The following is a 26,624-nucleotide window of genomic DNA, read 5'->3' as shown; positions in this document are numbered from 1 at the left end:
AGCACATGGCTGATTTTTTTCCTTGAATCAAAGTGGATGAACCTCAAATCTAATTGCTTGTATTTGGAATAACATTTATACACAATAAAGGAATTAAAACTTCAGTAAAAAATTTTGTGCCAAATACGGAAAGGAGATTTGTTAGTGAAGCCAATTTCAAACAAAAATAAATTTATTTAATATCTTACACAGTAGAATTCCTTCATTGCACAAATCATGTTAATGCCTGTTGGATATTACATTCCTTAATAAAAAACCTCTGTAATGTTGAGGTGGGGAACCCCAAAAGTAAGCTACATTAGAACTAGGTACCATATAGCTTATGCAGCCACATGAAATGTTTTCTTTGTTATTACATAGGTAGTTGGTTCTATCAGCTAACACCTAGTGACTTGGATTTGTTTTATGCATATTGGATTTTGTTCTATTACTTTCCAAGAGATTGTACTCCCCTGAGTCAGCTGTGTTCATTGGTCAGAAAAAATTCCAGGATCTGACACCATTTCCATTAATCACAGACAAGCCAGTATACGTGAGCAAGATAATAGAAAGATAAAAACAATATCTGGTGAATGGGAAACATTATTTATGTATGCTGTTTGTACTATAGGAGAAGATACCTGGAAGGCATTTTTTTGCCTTTGATAGACAAAGCGAAAGATGGGCTCTGTCTGAAGTACTTACTGTGCAGGGAAGAGTGTCTGGAACCACACAGGTCACGTAGCACCCTTGTAACACTTCTACAGCCCACCGTTACTATGGCTGTGCTACAGTCAAAGCTTCCCCATGTATTTGCAAGCAATCTTAAGATAATTTGCTACTAAACAGCTGTGAAATTAATTTTTATTACTTTGATGTTAAGCTGGATCTGTGAAGCTGGATACTTCACCCACCCACACATCTGTAAATGGAATATTCAGTATTAAGTATCTTCCCACCCATTACAAGTTAGGTATCGTGGATCTAAAATACAAAGCATTTTTCTTCAACTTTTTGAGCAGTCAAGACATTTCACTTCACTCTGCTGTATTAAGCCAGATACAAAGCAGAGAATTTTACCAAAAAAAAAAAAAAAAGGCATAAATTATATGTGTCTAGAAACAGTTCACAGCCTTAAGGGGAAAAAAAAAAAAGAAAAAGTAGTGCCTAGACACCCATAATCTATAAAGCAGATAGTTGGAATTCTAGTAGCTCTGGTTCTCAATGGCATACTAAAGACACTACAAAAATACTTCTTTTTGTATATCAACAATGCAACAACACCAAGTCTAATTAAATTAAGGCTTTGTTTCTTTAACAAAAGAAAAGTTAGTAGCCTTCACCACCACACAAATAGAGAGTCAGAGTTGTGGTGCTGTGCAAAGGAGGCACAGTATGGAAAACTGCACTGTGAGCAGGCTGGGTATGTGACAGCACCACCGTGCAGTTTCATCAGCTTCCTTCAGCAGGAACTGAGGGAAACCAGCTGAACCTCCAGGATTCACAGTGTTCAGCAGCCATTACTTATGGTCCTTCACAATTCACAATCAAGCTCCAAACGGGGCAATCTAAACAGGATTGCCTAGGGGAGAATTTTGTCTTGTCACTCTCTCATATAAATCAAGGTTGAAAAAAAAATTATAAAAAAATTCTCACCTTTCTTGGTTAAAAATTACAGAAAAATGCATTTCCAAACCAGAGGAATCAAAGCTAATTGAAAGGAAGAAGAAGAGAGAATCCAATTCTTCGTATTATGTCTTATTCTGAAAAAGAACACTGTCAAAATAAAAGCTCAGAGCTGGTACAAGTTCTAACACTGGATACCAAGTATTTTCTTGGTAACATACAAATAGCAAACAAATACAGAATTGGATTATTTTGTTTTATTCCACAAACTCACTTTTCAGTGTAACCTTTTGCAAATGTATGTCATTTGCAGTACAAGACTATCTACTCCCCATGTGAGATTTCTTTGTATTTACATAATACCAGCACATCTTTAACGTCAAGGAACTTGCTCCTGATTTACAGCAGAGGAAGACTAGGCTTTCTGATTTGGAACTAGAATCAAAAATAAAGAACATTTCAAGCAATTTGTTTTCTCTCCTTAAAAGTTCAAGCATTAAGGTGCCTATTCAGAATCACTCCAAAAATGCCTCAATTCATTCAAAAAATTGTTAACTCTTGTGCAGACAGTTTTGATTACACTGATCCAGGTAATCTGCTGGACAGTTTAACAAAGTTGGATTATTTTTCATTTCCCAAAACATATTCTCATTGGGCTTTGGAGGACTTGGGAATACCCAGGAATTATCTTCCAGAGAGCTCTTTCCATAAGAATGGTGTTCCTGAAACATTTTGCCATCAGCTGGAATTGGTCTCTCATCTGTCCATGCTTGTAGGATCACCCTTTCTGATGGGACATGGGCATCTCTCAGCAGAGGGGGAGACACAGCGTTGCCAAGGGCTTTATCATTTTGTGAGAGGTTTTTATAAACTACCCCAGATGTCAAATTCAGCTTTGAAATGTTCAAGTCAACACATTGCACTGGTGCAGTAGAGGCAGCTGAAGGAAGAAGATAGAAAAAGATTTTAAAATTACATTATCTAATGCATTTTTCATGTACTCCAAATGTACTACAGTCTAGCAGGGATGTTAAACACAGTTTCTTCAAGCCACAAGTTTCCAGACCATATTCAGTAACTACTTGAAAGCTACAAACAAATACTACCCTCACCAGACTCAGGATGAACCCGAAATCCTGAAATCACAGTGTCTAAAATATACCCAACTCCAAGGATATCTCCCAACTCCCATTTCAACATAGATAAACTGATGGATCTTTCTGACCAGACTGGAAGGAATGCTGAAACAGAGACCATTTTCACATGCTTGGAGAAACCAGCCAGGTGCAGAACAGTGAATGCTGCTTCCTACTCTACCAATTAATTTAACAAGTTGTGTTTTCGTGCCACCCAGAACCTGAATTCTCGCTGTCCATGAAGCAGTAAAAGGGAAACACATGGTGTTCACAGGTTCTCTGTGCTCCACTATTGTCTGACTTCCAAAAGTAAAGCAAGAGACTGCACTGTTCAGCCATCTGAAATTGCAAGGGAGTTTTAAACTGTTAGGAAGGAGGAGATTTTGAAACAGAACAGCATCTACCTGAAATGGAAGAGCTGTACCTTCCACACACATCTGAACAGATTGCCAAATACAAGCAGGTAATTTTGTTTTGTAGTGATAATGTACATAAACATGTAATGAGAGTAGATTAATGCTTCCTGCAGTTAAACTCACATCTTACATAGAGTTTTCTAGAGTAGCTGTTATCTTGAGCGTGAATTGCAATTTTTAACTTTAGTTCTTACAGGACAGAAAAACAAGCTGGTCTCTTGGTCAAAGAATACAACTTCTGTTTGTCACAATAAATTAAAATTCGTGGATGGCAGCCAAAACCATTTTCCAATAGCATGGGCATCATGTCTGAAAGACATGCTAAGGCACTGGATTTGGCCTCTTTGTGCTGGCAGGTGTAAAAAGCAATTTGAGGCCTACAGACCTTTGGAAGTTCAAGAAAAATTGAATCCACTGAAAATAGATTGAATATGTACAAAAGAAAACCAAACCAAAAAGACACCCCCTGCCGCCTCCCCCAAAAAATCCCCAAAACCAAACCAAAAAAACAACCACCCCACAGACACACACATTTGTGGAAAATGCCTCCATACATAACAGATAAGTAGAATTCACATGTTAACTGATACTGTTCATGTCCCACACAGAATAATGAACACGTGTTCTGCAGACTTAATGCACCTCTACCAACGGCAGCTGGTTTGTAGATGCTAAAACAGCCAGTACTACCGGTATAGGAAGTGGAAGGTTTCAGTCAATTCTACTCATATTTTACATAAATCAAGATTAGTCTATAAATATAAGCACAGATGTATCTGTACTGCATTCATAAGTGTGGCTGATGACCACCATCAGACCTGACCACTCTCACATACTTCTGAAAAATTACTGAAAAAAGTCTACAGATGAAAAGGCCTTGTTTCCTGACCAATCAAGAATACCTTCTATGGCTGTGGACAAACAACTGCATAAGAACTGCAGAAAGTGAGACTCCTCACCAAGGAGAAGAGAAAAATCAATAGTTGTGTAGTGGCAAGACAGGTAACTCCAAATTAAAAATAAGGACATAAGACACTATATGATCACATCAAACTGTGGCAGATTTAAGATTATTTAGACTCATTCAGTTCCCAGTGTCTCTGCTGAAGTTATTTGAAAAACAGATTTTAGGACTTTAGAAACACAGACTCACCTGGTAACAATATGGCCAAGTCTACAAAATGTGTTGATAGTTTGTATCAGCCAAGTACCACAGACAAAGTGATCATTAGTCACTGCTGACCACAAAAGCAGGGACTGCTGGGGGGGTGAATCCTGTCATTACCTCACTGAGCTGTTTAGAAACAAAATGTCTTGATCTGGTAATGGACAGGGACATCAGAGACTGTGACCAGTACACTGTAACCAAGTTCCCTGTCTTCCACTGGTATTTTGAGCACAGTAAAGACCACAATTGAAGGGAGCAGAAAGCAAAGGAAATCAACTCTTTACCACTGTTTGACTGATAGTCTAGCATTTGGCTTGAGAGAAACATATGTGTGGAACAGAAGAACTGTCTGATGAACTGCTCACAGAAATTTTAAATATTTCATGTGAAAAATATTTAACCCTTAAAATTATTTAAGGCAGTTTTGCTTCCCCAGTATTCTAACATTCAGAAAATGTCACACTGTGTAGCATTTTGCTAGAAAAGGCAACTTTTCTGAACACAACATAAAGAAATACAGAACCATAAGGGAATTTCAGTCTTTTAAAGTCTGATTTTAAAATGTTGCCAATTTAATACTTCATATATTCTGTACTGGGAAAATAAGACTGCATTTGCAAAAAGATTTTTTCCCCCCTCATATGAAGTAGTTGTGGTAAAAGGTCAAATACGAGTAAACTTAACACCTCAGCCTTGTGCACATAAGCAACACTTGACTGAGAAAAAAGCCACAAGGGGAACAGAATACAGTACTGAAGAAAAAACACATCAGCAACACCTTTATGTGTGAAGTTGACCAGTATGAGACAGAAGCAAAAGCAGAAAATGGGTAAGCTGGAACCATAGTACAGTCTAGCTGATCAACTTCAATTGATGAGATTCTGATGAGATATGATAGCTAGTTTATTTTTAAAATGCTACAGCTTGAATCAAGGGTTTGTGTTTGTAAGGTCTGTTACTGCAAACACTGACTTGCCTTTCTTGGCTCCTGTTGGGTTTCTTTTCAGTTTTCGTAGGACCTCAGCTTGCTTGTCAGCCACTACACGCAAATTAGACATTTCTCTCTTCAGGTCCCAATATGTTTGTTGCACACTTCAAAACAAAAATTTATTACAAGTTAAATATTGCTGCCTCTAAAGCAGCCTATTAACATGCTTGTCAAGTGTTAACTGTTAATAAATTGTTCTTGCCTGACACACATTGCAAATTTCGTTAGAGTACCATAACTCTAATGGGCTAAACAGTACTGAGAATTACCTTAAACGATGGACCTCTGAATATTTTATTTAATTCTTACCTATTACAATATACAATGCATTATATATTGACATACTAGGTAAGAATAATAATTTCAACTCTCCAAAGGAAAGAAATATGAAGCATACTTTTCCATTTCAGTATCTGAAACTAATCTTCCAATAGAATTAGTTATCTCAAAGGAATACCTTAAATAAAGTGACACCAAGGTTATAAAAGAGGAAGAGTTGTAACCCTGAATACCTTTCAATAAATGACCACACACCCCAACAGATATTATAAGCCTAATAATATTGGCTGATTGTAATTTTAAATAATCAAAAAACAGTATTTACACCATCCACTGAATTCAGACTAAATACCCAAGACCCAAACTGAGTATAAACACAGAGTCCAAACTAAAATATAAAACATACTGTTTCATATTCAAGTCATCCAATTTAATGTTAATACACTGCCTTATCAGACAGTGTAAAAAACAGTGATCCAAATCATTCTCTAAGACAGCATAATGAGAAACATATTTAGCAACAGCAGCACTGCTCCAATACTGATGTTTCAGGTTTATAACTGGTAAGAAAATTAAGAACAAAAAAAAAAAAGAGAGAAGTCAGCATTACCATATGTTTCTTGGTAACATTTCTAGCAGGCTCACCAGCTATCACATTTATGTTGATTAATAATTAACTTAGTGTTAAAAGACATAAGGATGTAGTTACTTCAACTTAAACATGAAATCAATGATTTAATGCTTTTTTAATGCTTAACATTCTACCAAAACATTTATTGAGGACAAATATAGTGGATGAGAGTTTCCAGAATATATTCTTCCTTACTACGTTCACCTAAAAGGCATTTATTTGATAACAGCTCAATATCTCAAGCTATTGAGATGTGTAAGAATTAATAAGCTTTTTAACTGTATGTAATGCTATCCTCCTAAAATAGCCATATAGGATCACTCCTGCATGAAATATATCAAGCACAGATGTGTTCCAAATCACTCTGAGAAGCAGCTATTATGCAAGTCAATGCTAAGACAGTTCCCTTAAAACAAAGAAATAAAAATTCTATGGACAGAAATACTTCCCCAGAATACAAACATCCAGATTCATAAACCTCTGTTGAAGAGCAGAGGAAGCTGATATTTTAATAGATAACGGATTAAGTGTCAGCAATTCTCACAGATAGAAAGTTAAAATTTTCAGAATTGATATTTCAAGTTCAGCTAAACCTGTGGCCTTTGTACTGCAGTCTCCTTTGGGCTCTTTGAACTCTTAAGAGATGACAACTTAATTTTAAAGTTAATGTGGCAACCCTACCTCATTAATTCTCGTGTTTTGGTCTAAAAAATAAGATCAAAAACTTCAGTTATGTCAAATCAGAACTGTCCAATATTTAACACAGAAGTGGTAAATATAAGGACAGCTTAGTGTCTGCCACCAGCCAGAAGGGAAGTGCTTGGATGAATTTTTTAAAGTGCATTCAGCACTTTTACAAGCATCTTGCAAAGGGCTGCAGGTACCAGAATTCCACTTAAATTACATGCAACAGATTTTAATTGTTTTTGTGAATACTGACCTAGAATCCCATTGCAAAGCCTAATTTTCAAGGAATTTGTAATTGAAAGCTAAGGATTCCCTGTGCTTGGAGGTTTATCCTATACTGCCTTCTAACATGCAATATGAACTTTCACCATGACAGCCCATCTAAATCTACAGCAAATTAGATTTGCACACTGAGAAAGTCAGATTTGCAGGCTGCTCACAAATATGAAATAACTACTTTCCAAAAAGTTAGCTATGTGCAAGTGCCTCCATTTCCCATAAAAAGCAGGATTGCTTGCTACAACAAATGTTTCTCATAGTACGTTTTTCAAGTGTTTTTTCCAAAGATTTTTGGATAGGCTTACTATTTATTACACATTCACTGTTTATATTACAATAAACACCATACTGTACATATGCTATTTTAGATGGCTGCAACCTGAGCACTGCTTTGTGGAATAAATCTGCTCTGATCAATGATCATTTGATCAAGTGATCAGTTTGATCAGAGCAGTGATCAAACAATCAAAGACATCACTGCTGAGTCTTGAGAGAACACCTTTTATCAGGCGTGTAAGACTGACTGCAAAGTTCCAGGAGAAAGCACAGGAATAAGTATCCAGTCGAGGTGAAAGGACCAAGTGTGATTTGTGTGTAGGGTGTGCATTATTATAATCACTGCACCAGGGAATATACGAAGGGAAGGATCTGTGTGTTCTCTTTCAGTGGCTGATCTCCCTTCCCGTCTCTTCAACGCCCAAGGAAGCGCCAAGGCGCGCTGCACTAAAGCCTGGCATTGTGAAGGGCCGCTCTTCCCCCTGGTGGAAGATGGTGTAAGTGCTCCACCAGGCATTACTGGCTGTACGAGACACAGCGCTTCATTTCCACAAGATCTGGGGAACTCCCATGCATCCATGAACAGCTCTTTTCCATCAAGAATTGACAGATATAGATACCTTCTAATACAGCACGCACAGTCAAGGCGGGGTAATATCGGAGTTTATATCGTAAGCATAATTATTATTTGAATGGGTGCAAAAATGAGAAAAAATGCTTTCTGGTATTTTAGCATTTTTCTGGACAATTGCTATTTCTTTTTGAATAGGCCACATAATGTCTCTCCAATATTAAAAAAAAGTCCTCTAGTAGGAACATTACTGCACCACACTAACAAAGAATGTATGTTCCAGCACTAAGCAAGGGATTTGCAAACATAGAAATCTCTCCATACACAGAATGAAGATATTCCAGAGCCAGCTTGAGACTTGAAACTTTATCTACCACCTCCTCCAGTCAACTAATTATTAAAAAATCTTATTTTTAAATCCAAGTTAATTAAATTTTCATTTTCTGTACAACAATCTGGAGATACAAATGTTCATTATCATCATCCCAAACTACAAACATGACAAAAAACTTTACAATGACCTTGCTAAATAAGTATACCTAGACTTTGAAATAAATTATGTAACTTGAAATAACACACCTAAAGAGTCTGCAAGAATAATTTACTTGTTCAAATAACTGTCCCTCAGTAAACAGAAAATACTTCATACCTCGGGATGTCTTGCCTTTGAAGGTGGTCTCCATGTAATACATTTTCCTCTTGAGCCTGGTCCTGCGTAACAGAATGAAGGGAAGACAGAGACTGAATGAACATGATTTCAGATCTCCTACCTCGAAAAATGGCAGTGAAACTCCAAGTTCCCTAATACTGAAATTCACAAGTAAAGTAGTCTTCATTTGTGTTAGATGCAGTGGGTTTCAAAGGGGAAATAAAGACTTCTACTAAGAATTTCCACTTAAAAATGCTTAAACTACCTACTTATATGAAGGCATTGCTCAGCCACCTCCATACTCTTTTTTTAAAACAGCTGAACTCTCAGAATTTGAGATTGATTACTTTTTTAAATGGACATCAAAAGTTTTGAGTCTCAATTTTTGCTTTTTAAACAGTCTTTTTTTTTGGTTCTTTCCCTATCACAGTATATAAAGATCTTTAAATTAAAGCAAACTGTTCCAGTATAGATTTACTTCCACAGGTTACTTTTATGACAGAACATAATTTATCCCTTCAGTCTGAAAGACTACTTTAAAACTGCACATACAGGCAGCCTCACTGAATTTACCAGGGCTATTTAACAAATCAAACATTGGGCTCACTTTGTTAGTCATATTCCTATTAGACTGTCATTTGTGATGAGCTCCCTCCCTCATATCCCTTATTTTCTTTTGCAAAAATGTTTTCATTATTTTCATTATTACTTATTTCCATTACATGTTAGCTAAACTAACTAATGTAATGAAAATAAGTAATAATGAAAATACCAGCTGAGTTGAAATAATGCTGATTTGTCATTGCCCTTTGATCACACTTGACTGTATTTCACCTGACGGATTTTTTTTCCTCCTGAACTCTCTCACCATCCTCCATCAAAGATTCAAATTCATAGTTAAAAAAAAAGTTGCACTGTATTGCCCCACATTTGAAAATGTGCACTTTTTATTTCCTATATTAAGCAGTTACCAGGACCAAGAAGAAATTATATTAAAGACCAACAAAAAAACAACAAAAAAAAGCCTAACAAAAACCCCCAAAACAGAACAAAAAGCTGTTCCCTGTATTTGTTCTGTGCAACAAAAGCTGCTGGCATAAACACTATTTAAACAGTGTCATGTGTAGTGTATCTTACAACTGCTATTTTAGTCTGTTCTCTCTGACATCATTCACTCTCACAATATAATCTGCAATCCTCATTTATTTATGCAGCCGTTACTCTGTTCTAGAGTTACCCAAAGACACCAGAACTGCACAAGTTACAGCAAGCCTTCAGATTTTACAAGTTATTGAAAGCACCTGAAAGAGTTCCAGACACAAGTGAACCAACCAACAGTAGGGGAAGTTAACTAAACACCTCAAGTGCTTTATCCCCACCTAGTGGAAAAAATGCAGACTCACTCAAATGTGGTGTGACTCAAGATTACATAATCATCATTATTAATGACCATAAGGAATCTGCCTCCTCAAACAATCACATTAAAATGTTTTACATTCACTGTGTAACTTCAATGTGACTGCAGAGTCCTAGAGACTGGCACTGTACATTTCATCAAAGGTAAGATGGGAAGCAGTAAGAATGCAATAGACAATAACCTACTTTTTGTTACTGTTACCTTAATTTTCTTTCTGAGATCCTAACAACATCCAGGCTACAAAATGTGTCCCTCAAAACAGCAATCTGCCACAGAAATGGCAGGGAAGGCTGCCAAAAGAGGTACTTTCCCGACAAGCTTCATGCAACTACCCTAAAGAAAAGCGTTGGACCTCCATAAACAAAGTTCATGACATCTTTTAACGTTAACATCACATTGTTGCTTTAAAAAAAAAAAAAAAATAGAGACTAGCTTTTGCCCAAACTTTCTTAGTAGCCCAGCTTATATAGAACACTTCAGTGGCTACTTATAAGAAATCATAAAGCTTTATTTTCTGTTGTTATATGGGTAATGACTGGGAAATCTCACCTAATCATAGAATATCTCAAGTTGGAAGGGACTCCTGAGGATTAAGTTCAACTCCCTGCTCATTGCAGGACTGCCTCAAACTAAACTTTGTAATTAAGAGCATCACCCAGACACTTAGTAAACAGGCTTGATGCCAGGAACACTTCCCTGAGGAGCCTGTTCCTATTTCCAAGGAAAATGACAGTCTATAAAAATATTTAAGGTCAATTTTACCAAGATACTACTCTTTCACTCAATTGTATACTTCGTGTTTTTGTTAACGCTTGATTTTGATTGATCATGGGATTTAAAATAAACCATTAATACAAAAATTCCTTAAAAATTAAGGTACCTTCTGCTTGGAATTTTGCAACTCCTTCCTGAGACTGTTGCACTCTTCCTTGAGTTTTTCTAGATCCTGTTCCAGACTATGCACTTTTAGGTCACTGTTCAGCTTCTCTAATTCCCAGTTAGCCTGAGTACAACTCAGACTTTTCATCACTGTAAAGAAGACAAGCAAGACAATCAGATTCCAATCTCAGTCCAAGGAATGTAACTCAAAATGCAAGACTCTCCTCAACCAGCCCATGCCCTACAGAAACATCATATTCTGAAGAAACTGGAGTCTATGGCAACAGGGAACTGTAACACTGGTAGAGCTGTTGGCAGAGGTGGTCTATTTTCTGGGTTTAAATCATGAAGCCCTACTTTCTAGGAATGCACTGGAGACTTGACACAGGGAAAGAGGAAGTACCAGCATAAAAAGGCATTGGAAATAGAAAAGTCAGTTCATGGCAAAGACACATCATATACGCCAACTTGCATACTTCTTACATGCTTTGAAAACATGAGCCTTTTTGCCCTCAGATTTGTATTGTTACATAATTTACCATTAAGTTTTCCCCAAGTTTAATATCAAGAAGTCCCAAACAGAACAACAAAAGATACAATCAAAACAAGAGGGGAAAGCATGAAAGTTACACAAATCTTACTAGACCGAAGCAATTCACACGGTAACCTGATGCTACCATCAGATCAGTAGCACACTAGTGAGACAGCAAGACAAGAAAGAACATGAAAGGAAGAAAACTCACAAGTCTTCAACTTGTGGGTACACTTATTTCCGGATTTAATAGTTTAGACAAGCTTAAGTTACACTGATTCTTTTTTTTTAAACAAGGTACTCAGAGTCCACTTATGAGTAAAACTGCGTTACAAATAAGGATTGAAATCACCACATTTTCAGAGCTCTCCTTATAGACTCTGTAATTTTTACCTCCTTAAACCATGAGGTGCTCAACAGTGATACACAAGCACTACCTGCAGTTTGTTCTAGGTTTAAACATTTGTGCAATTGAAGTAGTGCATTACATGCTTAAGGTCCTCTTGGAAAGTAATCCAATTCAAGCACAGCCATACTTAAAAGTGCCTTTCAAATGACTGCACTTGTACAGACTCTGAGTCAGTCCATTTCTCTAACTTCATACAGATGGCATTTTTTTGTTCTCTACTCTTGTAACTAAATTAATCAAGGGGTTTTTTTCTTCCATGGTGTTTTGTTTTACACATCTATTACATACGGAGCATTCTTTACAACTGCAGTAACAGAAGCTGGATTTGGGCTTTTGGAATTACCAGGATATACTGTTTCTTTCTCCTTCCTCTTTTCACCAGGCTCTCTACAACCAGCATCTTTCTATCTTTTCTCATTTCCCAGCTGTCTGACTGTTGGCGACTGCAGCTATTGCTATACAACATCCTCTTGTATTTGTCAAATCCCAACAGCAAAATAGACAAAGCAATATACTGGACCTCTGCAGGTGCCAGAGGAAGTGGGATTGACTGAATGATCTTTATACTTGAACAAGCCCCTGCCCTGCTTTGAGGAAAAGGTGGTGGTGGGATCCAGAGATGTACATGACACAGCCTATAAACTGTCAGGTGGTGCCCATTTCTCAAATTAGTATATCACCTACAGTGGAAGAACACAACAGCCTCAGATCTTTACCACGAAGCTCCTCAATTATGATTACCTAACATGCACATCACCATTCACAAGAATGAAGACAAGTTCAAAGTAGTCACTGCTGTTCATGCCTCTCTTACCTTGCCCCCTATATAGGGTTAAGCCTCTTCATGTCCAAAGATCACAATGTAACCACTAGGGCTCCTAAATGTACCATAAGATGAAGTAACCAAATGCATACCTTGCTGAGTTTCCACTTCAGTTCTCAGTTGTAACAGCTCTATTTCTTTAGACTGCAACTGTTCGTTCAAGTTTTTCAAGGATTCTGCACTTTCTTTCACCTATTTTCAAAAGGGAAAAAACCCAACCCAAAATAAGGGGTGAAGCATTTTTCTATCATGTGTGACAATTCAATATTTTAGAACAAAAACAACAGCAAAAAAAATTACTTTGACTTTTTTTAGCATTATTCTAGCCCAGTACTAAAATTGAAGTACTTACAGGAAGTATTGTCATGTACTTTAAAAGAGTGATAAAACCAACATCACAGATCTTTAGTATATAAAATTCATTCCACAGTAAACATGTACTAACTATGCAGTACTGATAAAGCGTGCATTGAAGTCATTACTTAAGAGGGCACACCATTTTTTCCAGTTTGCTTTTCAGATGATCTCGGTCGATGCAGGCCTCTCGATAGGCTTGGTAGGCCTTGTTGACTTGTTCCCGCCCAACTGAGCTGCACTCCTCTTCCAGCCGGGAGCCAAGCACCTGAACGTTTAACACACAGGAGAAATTATAATTTTTGTATGTTATGCTGAGAACTGCAACATCTTAAAAAGGCAATGGTACAGCCTGCAATATTAATCTAACAGCTTTTCCTTTTTTTCCCAGTTTAGATAATAAACTAATCAAATACACTGATATGGGCCTAAGTTTTTTACCGAAGTGCAACAAAGGCTGTCTACAAATTTTGAAATCTCTAACAATATTTAATGCTCATTAATTTATAGAATCATAGAGTGGTTTGAGTTGGAAGAAGATATTTAAAAGCTCATCTAGTCCAACCCCCCTGCCATGGACAGGGACGCTTTCCAGTGGACTGCTATGCGTTCATTCCTATGAGTACTTAAAACCACTCATAAGTCATGATTACTCACACTGATAATCCCTTAATCATATTTTTTCCAGGCTCTGAAAAAATGTAAACTGCTTTTTGAAAAAGGAGTTTTAAGCAAGTAAATACACAACATATAGAAAGTTCAAAGGAAAACAAACATAATTTCTTAAATGCCTCATAATGTAAATAAAGATTTTTTCAGTGTATTTATGTAAGAAAAGCCAAAGCAGAATTATTTTACAAATAACTATTAACTTTCAGATCACCACCATCTCACTGCCTGCTATGGCAAAAGACAAGCAAGGCAGAGTAAGCACTACCAACTGGATTGCTAGAAAAAAGGGGAACAGAGTTAAAATATATTCAGTGTTTTTAGTAAGACAGAAAGAAAATAAGTCTTACATCAAATTACACCCATTCATATAAAAAGTTATTGCTTTAATTATTGCATTTTCCTTTTTATTCTTTTTATCCTGCACACTTCCTTTCAACACATTCAGTGTACCGCTTGTAGATATTCACAATAGATTTGCACATATTTTCTTAAAAATAAGGAGTCACACAAAAAAATTACTAAAACAAAGCATTGACACTCATATATCTACCTTAAAAATCTCCTCTTAAGTGTTTGCTTGAAAGTATGGGAAAACAAGCCACAAAGATAGGAAGCTCCTGCCCTTTGCTTTTTTGTATTGACTCTCAAAGTACATGGATGACCTTTTAAGTTTTGTCCTTTATATTTTTCTGGGAACTTTCCATGCATGTTGAAATTGAAAACTCCAAAGGGCTAACTCCCCATATATTTTTTAAGCATACAGGTACATTAGCTATTAACAAAGACTGAAAGTCAGTAAGAGTCTGGGCCTTCTCAATACCCCTCCCTCATAGAAATATTTTTACGGTATTCACATACTAAAATGTTTTCTCTACAGAAAACAGAATATGGTCTTCAAGAGAATTAAGCTGAACCAGGCCAAACCAAAAGACACAAAGCAAAAGGAATTGTCAAGGTCAAATCCTGTTTATTGTGATTTTGAGTAACCACATAGAAGATGTTACACTCAGCATGGTTCAGAGAATATTAGGTCTAAAGCTCTATTCCTAATCCCAACATCCCCCCAGACCTTTTATAAAGAAAGTCCTGAGATAGTTTTGCTTTTTGAGAAAAAGTCAATCTTATCTTCACCAAGAATTCCTGAGTGTTTCAAAGCTGTGCCAAGTGTGACTCAAGTTCTTCACTCCAATGCCACAAAATAGTACACATTTGGAAAGGTTTTAAGAGTCAGTAGCACACTGTTAGGAGTAATTCCTAAAAAGTGTCTCAGCTCTAACACCAGGATCTTTCTTTGTACCTTATACAAGAAGGCAATCTATCAAAGTCAAGAACTTCTGCAGTACAAAGACACTCGGTACTGGAAAATGAATACATGTTTAATGACAGCATTCCTTACTTGGAGAGAAAAACCCGTGCCCTGGTCGATTTTTAGCTTTAATGAACTTTACTAGTTCATGGCCATGAGAAACTGCCTATAAAACAAATTCCAAGATTCATTTGCATCAAAAGTCAGCCAGCCATCATCTCTGTCAAGCATTGCAACTTCGTGTTTCACTCTTGAGGCTGCGGTTAGCTAGCTGGAGAGGTCTCAGCAACCAGTTTTTCCTTAGCATTTTGGTATGCTGAGCCCAAGAGAGTCTTTTGATAAACAGTTCCTGGATTCTGACAATGTACAGGCTTTGCACCTCACTGTTCAACAATACTGTGTCACATGTGCCCAAGCTAATAAACACCATAAAGAGGCACCCAAACTACAGTGACAAATTCTATGCAGCTACACATCTGTCTGAATCAAAGCCACTGTCTTTGCATTGCATCATATACATGCCCAGTGAGAATCAAAAATCCCAGTATGACACAACTACACTACCAGAGGAACAAAATGCATTTCACTTAAACAAATAAAATGATTTACAAAAACTTTTTAATATGGAAATTATTTTAAATGTGTATTTTGAATCCTTAACCTTCTCTGCCATCCAGCCAGGAGCAAAAAAGAAGCTGCTACCAGAAACTGGTACATCAACTATTTTCTTACCTTCTCTTCTAAAATTCTCACTTTTTTTTTAAGGAAGGAGTTCTCCTTCTCTGTCTCCTTTAGTCGTTTCTTGATATCTTCATAGGCAGTGACAAGTGCAAAGTGTGAGGCAACAGACTCATCTCCACTATACGATGGAACAGGAACATCGCTGTCTCTCTTGTGAGCATTGTCTGCTTTTTCATGGTTCAAAATACAGATGTCATCCTCTACCAACTCCTCCATGACAGCTGTTGAAAAGACAGATATAAGTGCTAAGTTTTCACAAAGACAAATTCATCAAGAGTCTGAAAACCTTCCAAAATAATACTGCAGGGTGTTTCTGCCTAAGTATTACAAGACAAGACTGAAAAATCAGGAAGTATCTTAATACTGGAGAAAAATCTCAAAATCCATTTTACATTGAAAATACACCATTTAGAAAAGACATGTTTCACTGTATAAAAATATTTTGAGTGCCTATCAGATTTATGAACCCTCAAATTCATTTTTATTAAGTTTTAACACCAGCGTAGAATTTGGCTGGTACCAACCATCTGAACTCCAAAGGAATATTAATATTGTATCAGAATTTTTGCAAGCCAGCACTGAGCAGTAAAAGAGAGTATAGTTCCAGCAAATCAACTAACTACTGTGGTTCCTGAGCACAAGTGCCAACGTTCCTTCATTTCTGAATGCAAACACTTACATTTTTCCCAAGCTTTAAAATGAAATCTTAAAGTACACTTGCATTTATCCTTAAAGAGCTACATGAGTAGCTATTCTTTCCTTGGTCACTGTAGAAAATCTCCTTCTGAACAACAATTACAGTAATTTTTTGACTGAAAATATGATGAGAATGAAAACATGCTCAGTAACATGACTTGCCTCAATATGCGTGGAGAAAACTGACAATAATCCAACCATTAGTAAAGTGTCACTCTATACCAGGCAGTTCCACCTGAGTGACAAATCCAAAGTAAATGTTACACTGATTTTTTGTTATAACCTACATCATTTAGGCACAGCAAAATATTAAATAAAAAAATACCATCTTAAAGAAGTATTTATGTATTTTCTTGAGCACCAGGTCTCAAGGGAAAACCCCCAGAAGCATTTTCCTTAGAGTTACTAGTTACCAGAAACAAGTTTTGGGGTTTTATTTAGAAACAAGACTTAACCCCCAAAACTCAAAACCAACCAACCAGAAAAAGAAACATCTCATTTCGTTATGAACATCAAGATTCCTTGCATTTCTATGCAATACTAAGGAATGCTACACAGTGCCGGATAATACTGGCCCCCTTTAAACAAACTACTGATGTGGCTTCTACGAAAAGCAGACTTTTTTTTTTCCCGTTCAACAAATCCTTAGGTTCCTGATGATTACCTAATGAACCAACAGAAATGCTGGAATCAAAGACCTGACCATAATGAAGACAGTTTTTTGTACTGCAGGAAAAACTTCAACAGAAAACCAACTTGATCGGCAGAACTTTACAGGAAAGGCCGGCATTAGTGCAGAAAAAATCCATGGCCACAATTGCTTCTTCTACTGTGTATTTGCTATTAGAATTCAAACTAGACTTCCATTTGTTTATAGATTATAAGAAGAAAAGGCCTAGAGCTTGTACATATGGTTAAATTTCTCTCACCATGCTGGAAAGCTTACAGAGTACAGCTACTGCTGAACAATGGTGCTGTTATCGCATTTGTCTCAATTTGCTCCAAGCCTGTTAGACAACATGATAAAAAACTGTGACAGCTCATTTGTACTAAATAAGACACCAGTGGAGTTTCAACAGGGAAAAAAAAAAGAGAACACTACAAACCAAAGCTGAACTTGTTTTAATGGTTATGTTCAGAAGGTGAATAGTTGCCTTGTACATTGTTTGATGCATTCTGACAAAAAAAGTAGCCTAAGCTTCCCTTGATTGTTGTTCTGCCTTGAATATTCTGTGATTTCTGTGATATTTAAGTAGAAAGAGCCCTGCAAAAAAGGTTCACTTCCTTTTCATTGTAAGAACAGTATCGCTCCATGCACAAGGTGACCTTGACCAAAAGCACCACATCATTCAAACTGCATTAACTGACTGAAGGAATTGCTCATTTTGTCTTCCAAGATGAGCATAACATACCAGCTTATCCTCCCCCATTTCACCAAAGGCCCTGCAAGTCTTGTCACCCATCTCATCAAATTCCCAAGAGCTTGCCCTCTCAAGGCAACACCTCTTCTCTGAACACTTGACTCAAATGTTGTTAAAGAAGTGTCACAGCTTATCATTATCTCTCGAAGAAAGCAGCAGATTTCTGACCTTGTACATAAAATAGATCTTTGTCCCCATGCTTTCCTATAGCTCCTAAAGTGAGCATCATATGTTCCCTATTTCTTGCACACATCACTTCTACCAGCAGATGGCAATATGGGAAAACAGGAGACAACATCAGAAGACCATATTTATTCTGCATTTTGTTAACTAAAAGTGCCTTTATGAGCTTCCAAGAGAGAAACTTACCTTCCAAATAAGACTCAGCATACACAAATACTATTTTATAAATTCAAATACACACCTAACCTGCACCTGCTAATGTTAGTTACTCTAACATTTTTTACTAGAAAGATGTGATTTAGTTTATAGGATTATTCAACTCGGGTTTTCTGATGCTGCTCTCTAAGTAATCTAATAATCTGGAGATTATTTAGAAGAGAAACATGTAAGTCCACATAATTCAAAGGGACTTTGCATGCTTTTCTAAATTTCTACACCCAAGGTAACAGTTCAGAAAATTCAATATACATGGTTTTGACTAACTGTATTGCATACTAAGTAATGACAAGCTGCTATTGAACAGTTCAACATCAGCAGTACTATAAAGGCCATGGTGAAATGCACAGCTCACAAAGCTTTTTTTTGCTGTCAGGATAGACAGAAACCCTTAGTATAGAAAAAGGTGATATGTAAGAAATCCCTGACTACAGCTGTAGTCTTTAATTTCACTCAAGGACAGGAATCAAAATTTAGATTCTCCAGTATTATATTGCTCATTTAAAAAATATGAACTGAGAGCAACAATCAAAGAAGTGTTTTGGTTATTACACAAGTTACAACTCCTCGAATCTGGCAGAATGCCAGAAGGGCTTGCAGGATGGTTCACCAAGTGCAGCCACAGAGTTCTGCCCTGTTTTAATCTGTTTGACTTCTCCTAATTCAAAGCCACACTTTGCAGTATGCACTGCTGCAAATCCCCCGGAGCTGTCACTCTGAAGAACCTGAGTGAATTTTGACCTCTCTGGAGCTGCAATTCATGAAATAATTTGTCCTACAGTAAGCAGTTGAAGTGAAAGATTTCTCACTAAAATATCTGCAGTAATATACTGACAAGTTAATGTCTATGAATACAATTTATGTCCATCTTGGCCTCCTTAAGGCAAGCTTTACAATCCCATTTAGCACACATCCCATCCCAAGAAAGGTCTTCCTAATACTTTTTACTCCTTTTACTTCAGCACAGTAGTTAAATACTTTGCCCGTGATAAATGTATTGCATTTATGCTTTAGAATGATCTGCACACAAAACAGCCTGCTTAAAAGGACTTTAATGTTCATGTCCAAAAATAAATGCATTAAATGAGTACCAGTAGTACAGTTTGTATTAAATAACTAATGTTTAAAAGCAAACAAACAACCCAACCTGAATACACTGCTGACAGGACACAGTATTAAGTTCTAGCAGGACTAATTATGTTCCCTGTTTATAAATATACGAGTTTGAAGAGGTGGCACCACTTAAGTTTTCTTTCACAGAATGTAAAGAAAATAAGAGTTTACAAGAACCACTTCTATTGCTCAACACAGGTTACAGAACAGCTTTGATTTAATACAATAAATATCTTGAGAAAAAGAACGTTTTCCCATATCTTACTAATACTTGGCAGAAACATAGTTTTTCTCTTCATAGAGCTTTATGAATACTAATCATTAACACCATGGGAGGCAGTTAAATATAAAACACATTCTACATACGAGGAACATGGGATGCAGAGGCTCTAATAGCAAACAGACCACTGCACAAACAGACCTCTGTAGTTTGAAATGCTAATCTTGTTCTTGCATCAGAAGGAGAGATAGTAAAAGCAGGATTACATTAAATTTTTCCCAGTATGAAGCAGAATCCCATTTTGGCCTAACTGTTGATTTGAAAGAGAACAAAACAGTTTTCAAAATATTTCCAAATGTCAAATGCAAATAATTTCAAGATGGTTGTTTTCCTGTCTACCTTCCAGACTCGAGGGGTTTGACTTCATAATGGTAGTATGAATAGTTTCCAGCTGTTAATAACAACAGCATAATTTTTGTACTGATTTATCTTGCCTGACATAGAAGGGTATACATATATGCACACTGACATTAAAAAATCCCTTTAAATTCAAGAAGTGCCTTTGAACTACAGGAATCCTGAGTGAGCATGTTGCAGCCCTCACCTTAATTTCAGAAAAGCTGTACTGAATTTTTTTTCTTTTTTTAAAAGACACTTCAGCACAGCAAGGAATAATACAGAATTCCTGCAGCCAGCATCAAAAACTCCACACAGTACTTGGAGCATATGACATATGTTAAAACAAGCAAGACTTCCAGTCTCTTTAAGCATCCATCACTTTGCATCTCTCCTTCAGAAATCTTAGGCTGTCTTTGATTCCAGTTGTGAACAGATTGTTCTACAGAGACAGGCATCACTTTTTACACATACTTGCTCCATTTTTAAAGGAAAAAAATTTCACACACACACACATACACATCTCAGTAGCTGCTACTTTGGCTGCTGCTCATCCTTCCGTATGGACAAAGTCCACAGGCCCAGTGCACTTCCAGAGAGTCCCTGCACACAGGGGCACACCCCGGCCACGTACTTGGTGCTCTTTCACAAACACATCAGTGCAGGAGCTGCATCTGACCTCCAGAGCACTTTCGTTTTGTTGCCTTCAGGAAATGGAAAGTCACTGTCTCCCAGCTCACACACCAGATCACTGTAGCTCATCTATCCTGAACATCTGGGAAAGCTACAGAAGGCAAGCTAAATCTCCTTAGGTACAACACGCAATTTTTTTCTATCCCAAGGTTTTTACAATAAATAATCTACTCTCACAAGAACTAGGAAAGCAATAAAAAGCCCATTTTATGACAACAGTGCTTGATAAATTTTACTTTCTCTGAACAGTGCCAGACTACAGTATCTCCACTGCTAATTTGCAAACCTTACGCATCCTCAATGTACCGCATTGAATCTGCCTTTCTGTGGATGCTACCACAATAATCACTTTCCCTGACAACTACCTGAAAAGGGGGAAAATAACCCAGAAGTAGGAGTCAGTAAAATATTATCTTTTCAGCATCATATAATCCTGTTTATTAAATTATTACATTTAATGTTGAAACTAATTAGGAGCAGTACTGTCAAAGAAACGTAAGTAGGAGCAAGATGGCTTTTGGCTGTTAAACATTTCTAGCACCAAATGTAAGTATCTTAAAAGGTTACTGAAAACCCCTTATTTTGGTGTTTATTCCTTCCCAGTTCAAAAGGTTTATAAAGAATAACTATTTCCAAAAGTTTAGAGGATTTGTTTTGGATTTTTTTTTCATATCTCATTTTGCGAGCCAAACAGCAGGTCCTACCTCCCAGTCATAAGTTTCCTTCTATTCAATTAAACTGCCAGATTAATTAACATTCAATAAGTTCACAAGTTCAGTGAAAAGCCTTATGTAATTGCATTAACTTTTAATTCAACTGGAAATGTGCCTCACCTGTTACAGCTACTGGAAGGAAAATGAGTCTTACCAATGGTCCTTGGTCATCCTGCAACTCACCAACACAAGATCTGCAGGCTTCCAAGACACAACTGGACAGGGTGTCAGCAAATCTCATCCAGGCTCCCCTTTTACAAAAAAGGTTGGACCAGATGATCTTCCCAGGTCCTTCTCAACTTAGGCTGTCTTCTAAAATTCTGTACTCAGATTTATATTGCAATATTTCAGACAAACCTGGTCATTTGAACATAAGTTCCACTTAGCAGCTTCTAAGTGGATGACTTTGAATCTTCAAGCCACTTATGCTTCACTTACCCTCTCAAATTTAATTTCTTCTCCCCAAATGTCCTGTCAAATTTTAGTTACATCTACGATTTCATACACTAAGAATTCCACATAAAAACATTGTAGAATCATGTAAATTAGTTAATTAATGCAATTATAGTATAAACATTTAGCAAAAACATAAGACTGATTCCAAAGTGAACAATGGATAATACACACAGGTATGGAGTCTCCTTCAGCAGAACTCCCCCCTGACTCCTACCAAGCTGGTTCCTATCCTGACCCTTGTGTTAATCCTATCATCACCATCTTAGCAAACTGGATCTCATTATCACTGTTTTATTCAATTGGACTGTCAGATGACTTCTGTCTAGAAAATCCCTGTGAAAGAATGAAAACATATATCAAAAGGTAAACCCACACTGCATTTTATCATGTTTCCTTCTACATGTTCTTTTTTTCTTCAAGTTCTGTTCTAAAGAAGCCAGATATGGATAACACGTGAGTGACATGGGAGTTTCCATATTCCTAAGTGGGCAACCCACACTGAACATTTTATAGTCATAGTGCACAATCTCCATTTCAATGCATCTATTGAAATAATACAAACAAATGTTACTGGATTTGCAACTCTATGCAAACTCTATGATTTTCCAATGCTGTGAGATGAAATTATTCTATTTCTCTGCCCTGAGTACACTAAGTACAGTTCGTTCATATATTTGGCTGATAATTTTCACACTTTCTTCACCTTTTGAGTGTCACATAGAGATACACTGAAAACCAAAGTAGCATACTTGCTGAAATTTAGGCAATCTTAAAACTGTCTCTAATTTATTACCCATTTTTGCTGCACAAAGATGTCACTTCACCCTCTTTGCTCTTTTGAAAAACTTTTTACTATTTAATTTTCATTGTAAAGCATAACATAGCTAGTACTCAGGCAATGGTCACCTCACACTTTTCTAAACTGCAAACGCAGCAAACAAGGTTCTGAAAAATTACCAACTTTAGCATAAAAAATGTTTTTTGGGGGTGAGGAGGTGGCTAAACCCTTCTTATAATCTGATCTAGAGTTCAATCAACCAGTGTTTTCTGCCTTCTGACTTCACTGACAGTTTAGATGAAAAAACTGTGCTTAAAATTTGAGGCAATATCATCTACTTAAGTTATTGGGCAATTACCTGAAACACTTCTAACAATAGTCCTATTAATAAACAGGAATTATTCAAAGAACAAAAAGTAGTCATAATCTTAGATTTCTTTTGGTTTCTACAGTAATTCTAGTAGAATTGCTAAGGTTCTTAAATAGATGTGAGCACAGATAACTTGGATTATTAGCAGCAGCAGAATCTGATCATACACCACTATCCAGGAAATTACATGTTTCCCATAGTCCATAACAACATTTCCCAGAAAAATGTCTCAGAAGAGAAACTGATGTTTGGAGCCCAGAGCAGACTTAACTGTCCTGACAATAATTCTCCCCTACCTCCTCTTTTTCCAGAGTCTGCTTCCAGCACACTGACTTTACTGCATACACACAGTGTAAGACAGTGGGAAAATTAAAAGATTCCTTAAGAAACAAAAAGCTCCTAAAAGCACTCACTGGAACAGCTGATGCACACTCTCACTTCTAAGTTGCTAGGGGACCAATTTATTTAAGGAGATATAGGTATTCTCCCTACCAGGTGAAACAGCAGGTTTTAAATATGTAATTTCTTAAAAGCTGAAAGCACCACTAGTGATGCTCATCTCCATGTTCATCTGCACTCCCTTCTTCCAAACTAACATGGCCTGCAGGACCTGTATTCCTGTCTGCTCCAATATGCCATCATGTTTCTGTTTTCACCCCCATAGTCCTACTTTATTCATTTCATTTGCCAGATTCCCCCTGTACCAAGGCACAAACTGCAGCTCCAAGAGGCCACCCAGTTTTTCAGCTTGATTAGGGGCAGCTTTGTAACTAGTCTGACAACCTGCCTGAGGCCCAACCCCAGTTTGGTAGCGGTACCTGTAAGCCTTGCTCACCGCCCTCCCACGGGATGACCCCCTTATTCCGGCCAAGTGTGACTGGGTAAGACAGGCAGGGACACGGCACAAGACCGACAGCCTGCTCCTTCTGAAACTCAGGAAGTTCCACTTCAACATGAGGAAGAACTTTATACGAGAGAGGCAGAGCGCTGGAACAGGCTGACCAGGGAAGGCGTGGAGTCTCCCTCTCTGGAGTCATTCAAAGCCCACCTGCACGCGTTCCTGCATCACCTGTAACCTGCTCGAGGTGACCCTGTCTTGGTAGCGGGACTGGATGATCTCCCTTCCAATCCTAACAATTCTGGGATTCTACGAGGATCACTCTATGTTAAGAAGAGAAGCTAAAGACTCTTTACCCACGGAGAGCCGCTCCTCTTCCACGGGGCACGAAGCTCCCTAGCACCCCGGGAGAGCCCCCCCGTTCCCCTCCGCGCCAGGACCAACCTGTCCGGGCCCCGCTCGGCCGGGCGGGTCAGCGGCGGGCGCTCAGCTCGGCGGGGAGGCAGCGCCGCCCCTCGCGGTCTCCGCTCGGGCCCCCTCGGGCGCCCATCGCCCCCGCCCCGCCGGCCCCGCCGCGGCTTCGGCCTTCGCCACCGCAGGGAATTCCCGGGGCTCGGCACCGCCCCCGCCGCCTCCGAGGAAGTCAACAAACGCCGGTCTCGGTCCCCGCCAACGGGCGCGCCCCGCTCCCGGAAGGAGAGAGGCGGCGCCGCCGCCTGACCGGGAAGGGAGGAGGGAGGGCGGACTGCAAATCCCGGCGTGCAAGCGGGCCGACGCTGGCCGAGCCGAGCACCACGGGAAGCGCGGCCGAGGGCTGGCTCCGCCCGGCCGTAGATGGGGCTGCTGCCGCCCCCAGCGGCCTGGAAGCTGCTCAAGGTCGGCGTTCCCACTTGTAACCATCTCACAGCGTCACAGGATTGTTAGCGATGGAAGGGACCTCTAGAGATCGTCCAGGCCAAGCCCCCTGCCAAGACAGGGTCACCTCGAACAGGTGCTACATTCACGCGTCCAGGTGGATTTGGAATGCCTTCAGAGAGGGAGGCTCCACGACCTCCCTGGTCAGTCTGTTCCAGTGCTCCGCCCCGTCAGTGTAAAAAAGTCCTTCCCCACGTTGAGATGAAACTTACTGTGTTTTAGTTTATGGCCACGGCTCCCTGTCCTGTCTCTGGGCACCACCAGAAAGACTCTGGCACCATCCTCTTGGCACCCACATTTAAGATATTTATATGCACTAATGAGATCCCTCTCAGTTGTCTCTTCTCTAGACTAAACAGGCCCAGCTCCCACAGTCTCTGCTTTTAAGAGAAGTGTTCCAGACCCCTGATCATCTCTCCAGTAGCTCCTTGTCTTTCTTGTAGTGAGGAACCCAGAACTGGGCACGGCACTCCACTCTCCTCTGACAAGGGTACAGCTATGCTCCCTGTCAGCGCCCCGCCCACTCTTCCAGCACCACTGGGCGTCGCCACAACGAGGCAGCAACTAAAACCCCACTTTTCTCCCTTTCCTGAGGCTCATTGCACTCCCTGCCATCATTCAAAGTAAGACTTTAGCAAAGCAATAAAGATCAGGGACTTTTAGTGGGAGCTGCCCCCAGCTTGCTCCAAGTACTCCTCAGCAAAGGAGCCCATCCAATTCACATACTCCAAACTATTTCCAGCTTCTTGAGAAGTTAACCTGCACACAGCTGAAGAGCTAGTGAGACATGGTGTAACATTTTACATCATTTTACATTCATACTCTTTTAAAAAATTTTTCTCCCCCACAAGCCAGAGGTAGAGGTGAAAGGCAGTGGATACTCTACTGCTACAGCGGGGTGAAAGATCATCGCATGTAACCTCATCTGCCAAAATCACAGCTTTTGTTCCTCAGCCAAGGTCGAAACGAAGCAAGAATAAATCTAAATTGCAGATCAGGACCTCTGTTACAGGGAATAAAAGCAAGCTGATTCAACAAGTCTAATGTAGATCTACAGCGGAGAGCAGCTGTGCTGTTCAAGACTAATTTAAAACTAACAGGAGTTTCCTTTCCGGCTAAAAAAACAAGCAGTTTGCTTTTATGTTCTGAGAGTTCTTCAGCCAAGTCCCAAAAGGCTTTTGGCAACTGTGCCACAAAGTCAGCTGGAGCAAGGGAAGTGTACTAATGTGCCAAACTGATCTATATATGGAAAAATGCTGCAATATTGTGTACTCCTTAAATACTAAAAGACCAAATGGAAACAGGACCCCTGCTGTGGGTAGGGAATTGTTATTTGGACAAGAATCTAATTTAAAAACCAAAACCACAAGTTCTCCATTAATCATGCACACAGACCTCAAAACAACTTTCTACAAAGTTTGTAGCATACTACCATTACTAAGATTTTCACCAGAAGTTTATGTTACATGTAAACTGCTTTTTATTTTATGAGCCAAAGTCGTACAATGCTGTTTTCCACTGTATTTCTTCCCAAGAGCAGTGCCCTTCAGCTGAAGGGCAAAAAAATACTATTTCCAAGTTAACACCTCAATGTAACAGTTTATATGACATGGATGCAAACGTGTTTGCATGTTATTAAGTTACAGAACAGAGGTCTTACTACATAAATTAACACTGATTTGAAATAGGGCCATTATGAAATCCAGAAGGAAAGAACATAAGGATTTGGGCTATCAAATATGCCCACTATTTTTGTGGATAGCATCCACAGACTAATTATCACATTTATTTTTAATCA

The 26,624-nt window shown here is 38.5% G+C and overlaps 1 protein-coding gene across 1 annotated transcript; it reads right to left on the bottom strand.

Annotated features, from left to right (window-relative positions):
* Positions 1-826: 826 nt before the first annotated feature.
* Positions 827-24,597, bottom strand: AZI2 (5-azacytidine induced 2). Its single transcript, XM_010398916.3, has 8 exons — positions 24,356-24,597; positions 15,810-16,039; positions 13,242-13,367; positions 12,838-12,937; positions 10,983-11,131; positions 8,686-8,747; positions 5,302-5,417; positions 827-2,545 (listed from the first exon to the last, which is right to left on the bottom strand). Exons 2-8 carry the CDS (start codon positions 16,032-16,034, stop codon positions 2,157-2,159), a joined length of 1,167 nt encoding a protein of 388 aa, XP_010397218.2. The 5' UTR covers positions 16,035-16,039; positions 24,356-24,597; the 3' UTR covers positions 827-2,156.
* Between the last annotated feature and the right edge of the window lie 2,027 nt (positions 24,598-26,624).

Source organism: Corvus cornix, chromosome 2 (genome assembly GCF_000738735.6).
Source record: "Corvus cornix cornix isolate S_Up_H32 chromosome 2, ASM73873v5, whole genome shotgun sequence".
NCBI lineage: Eukaryota > Metazoa > Chordata > Aves > Passeriformes > Corvidae > Corvus > Corvus cornix.
This window is presented reverse-complemented; position numbering and strand designations above follow the sequence as displayed.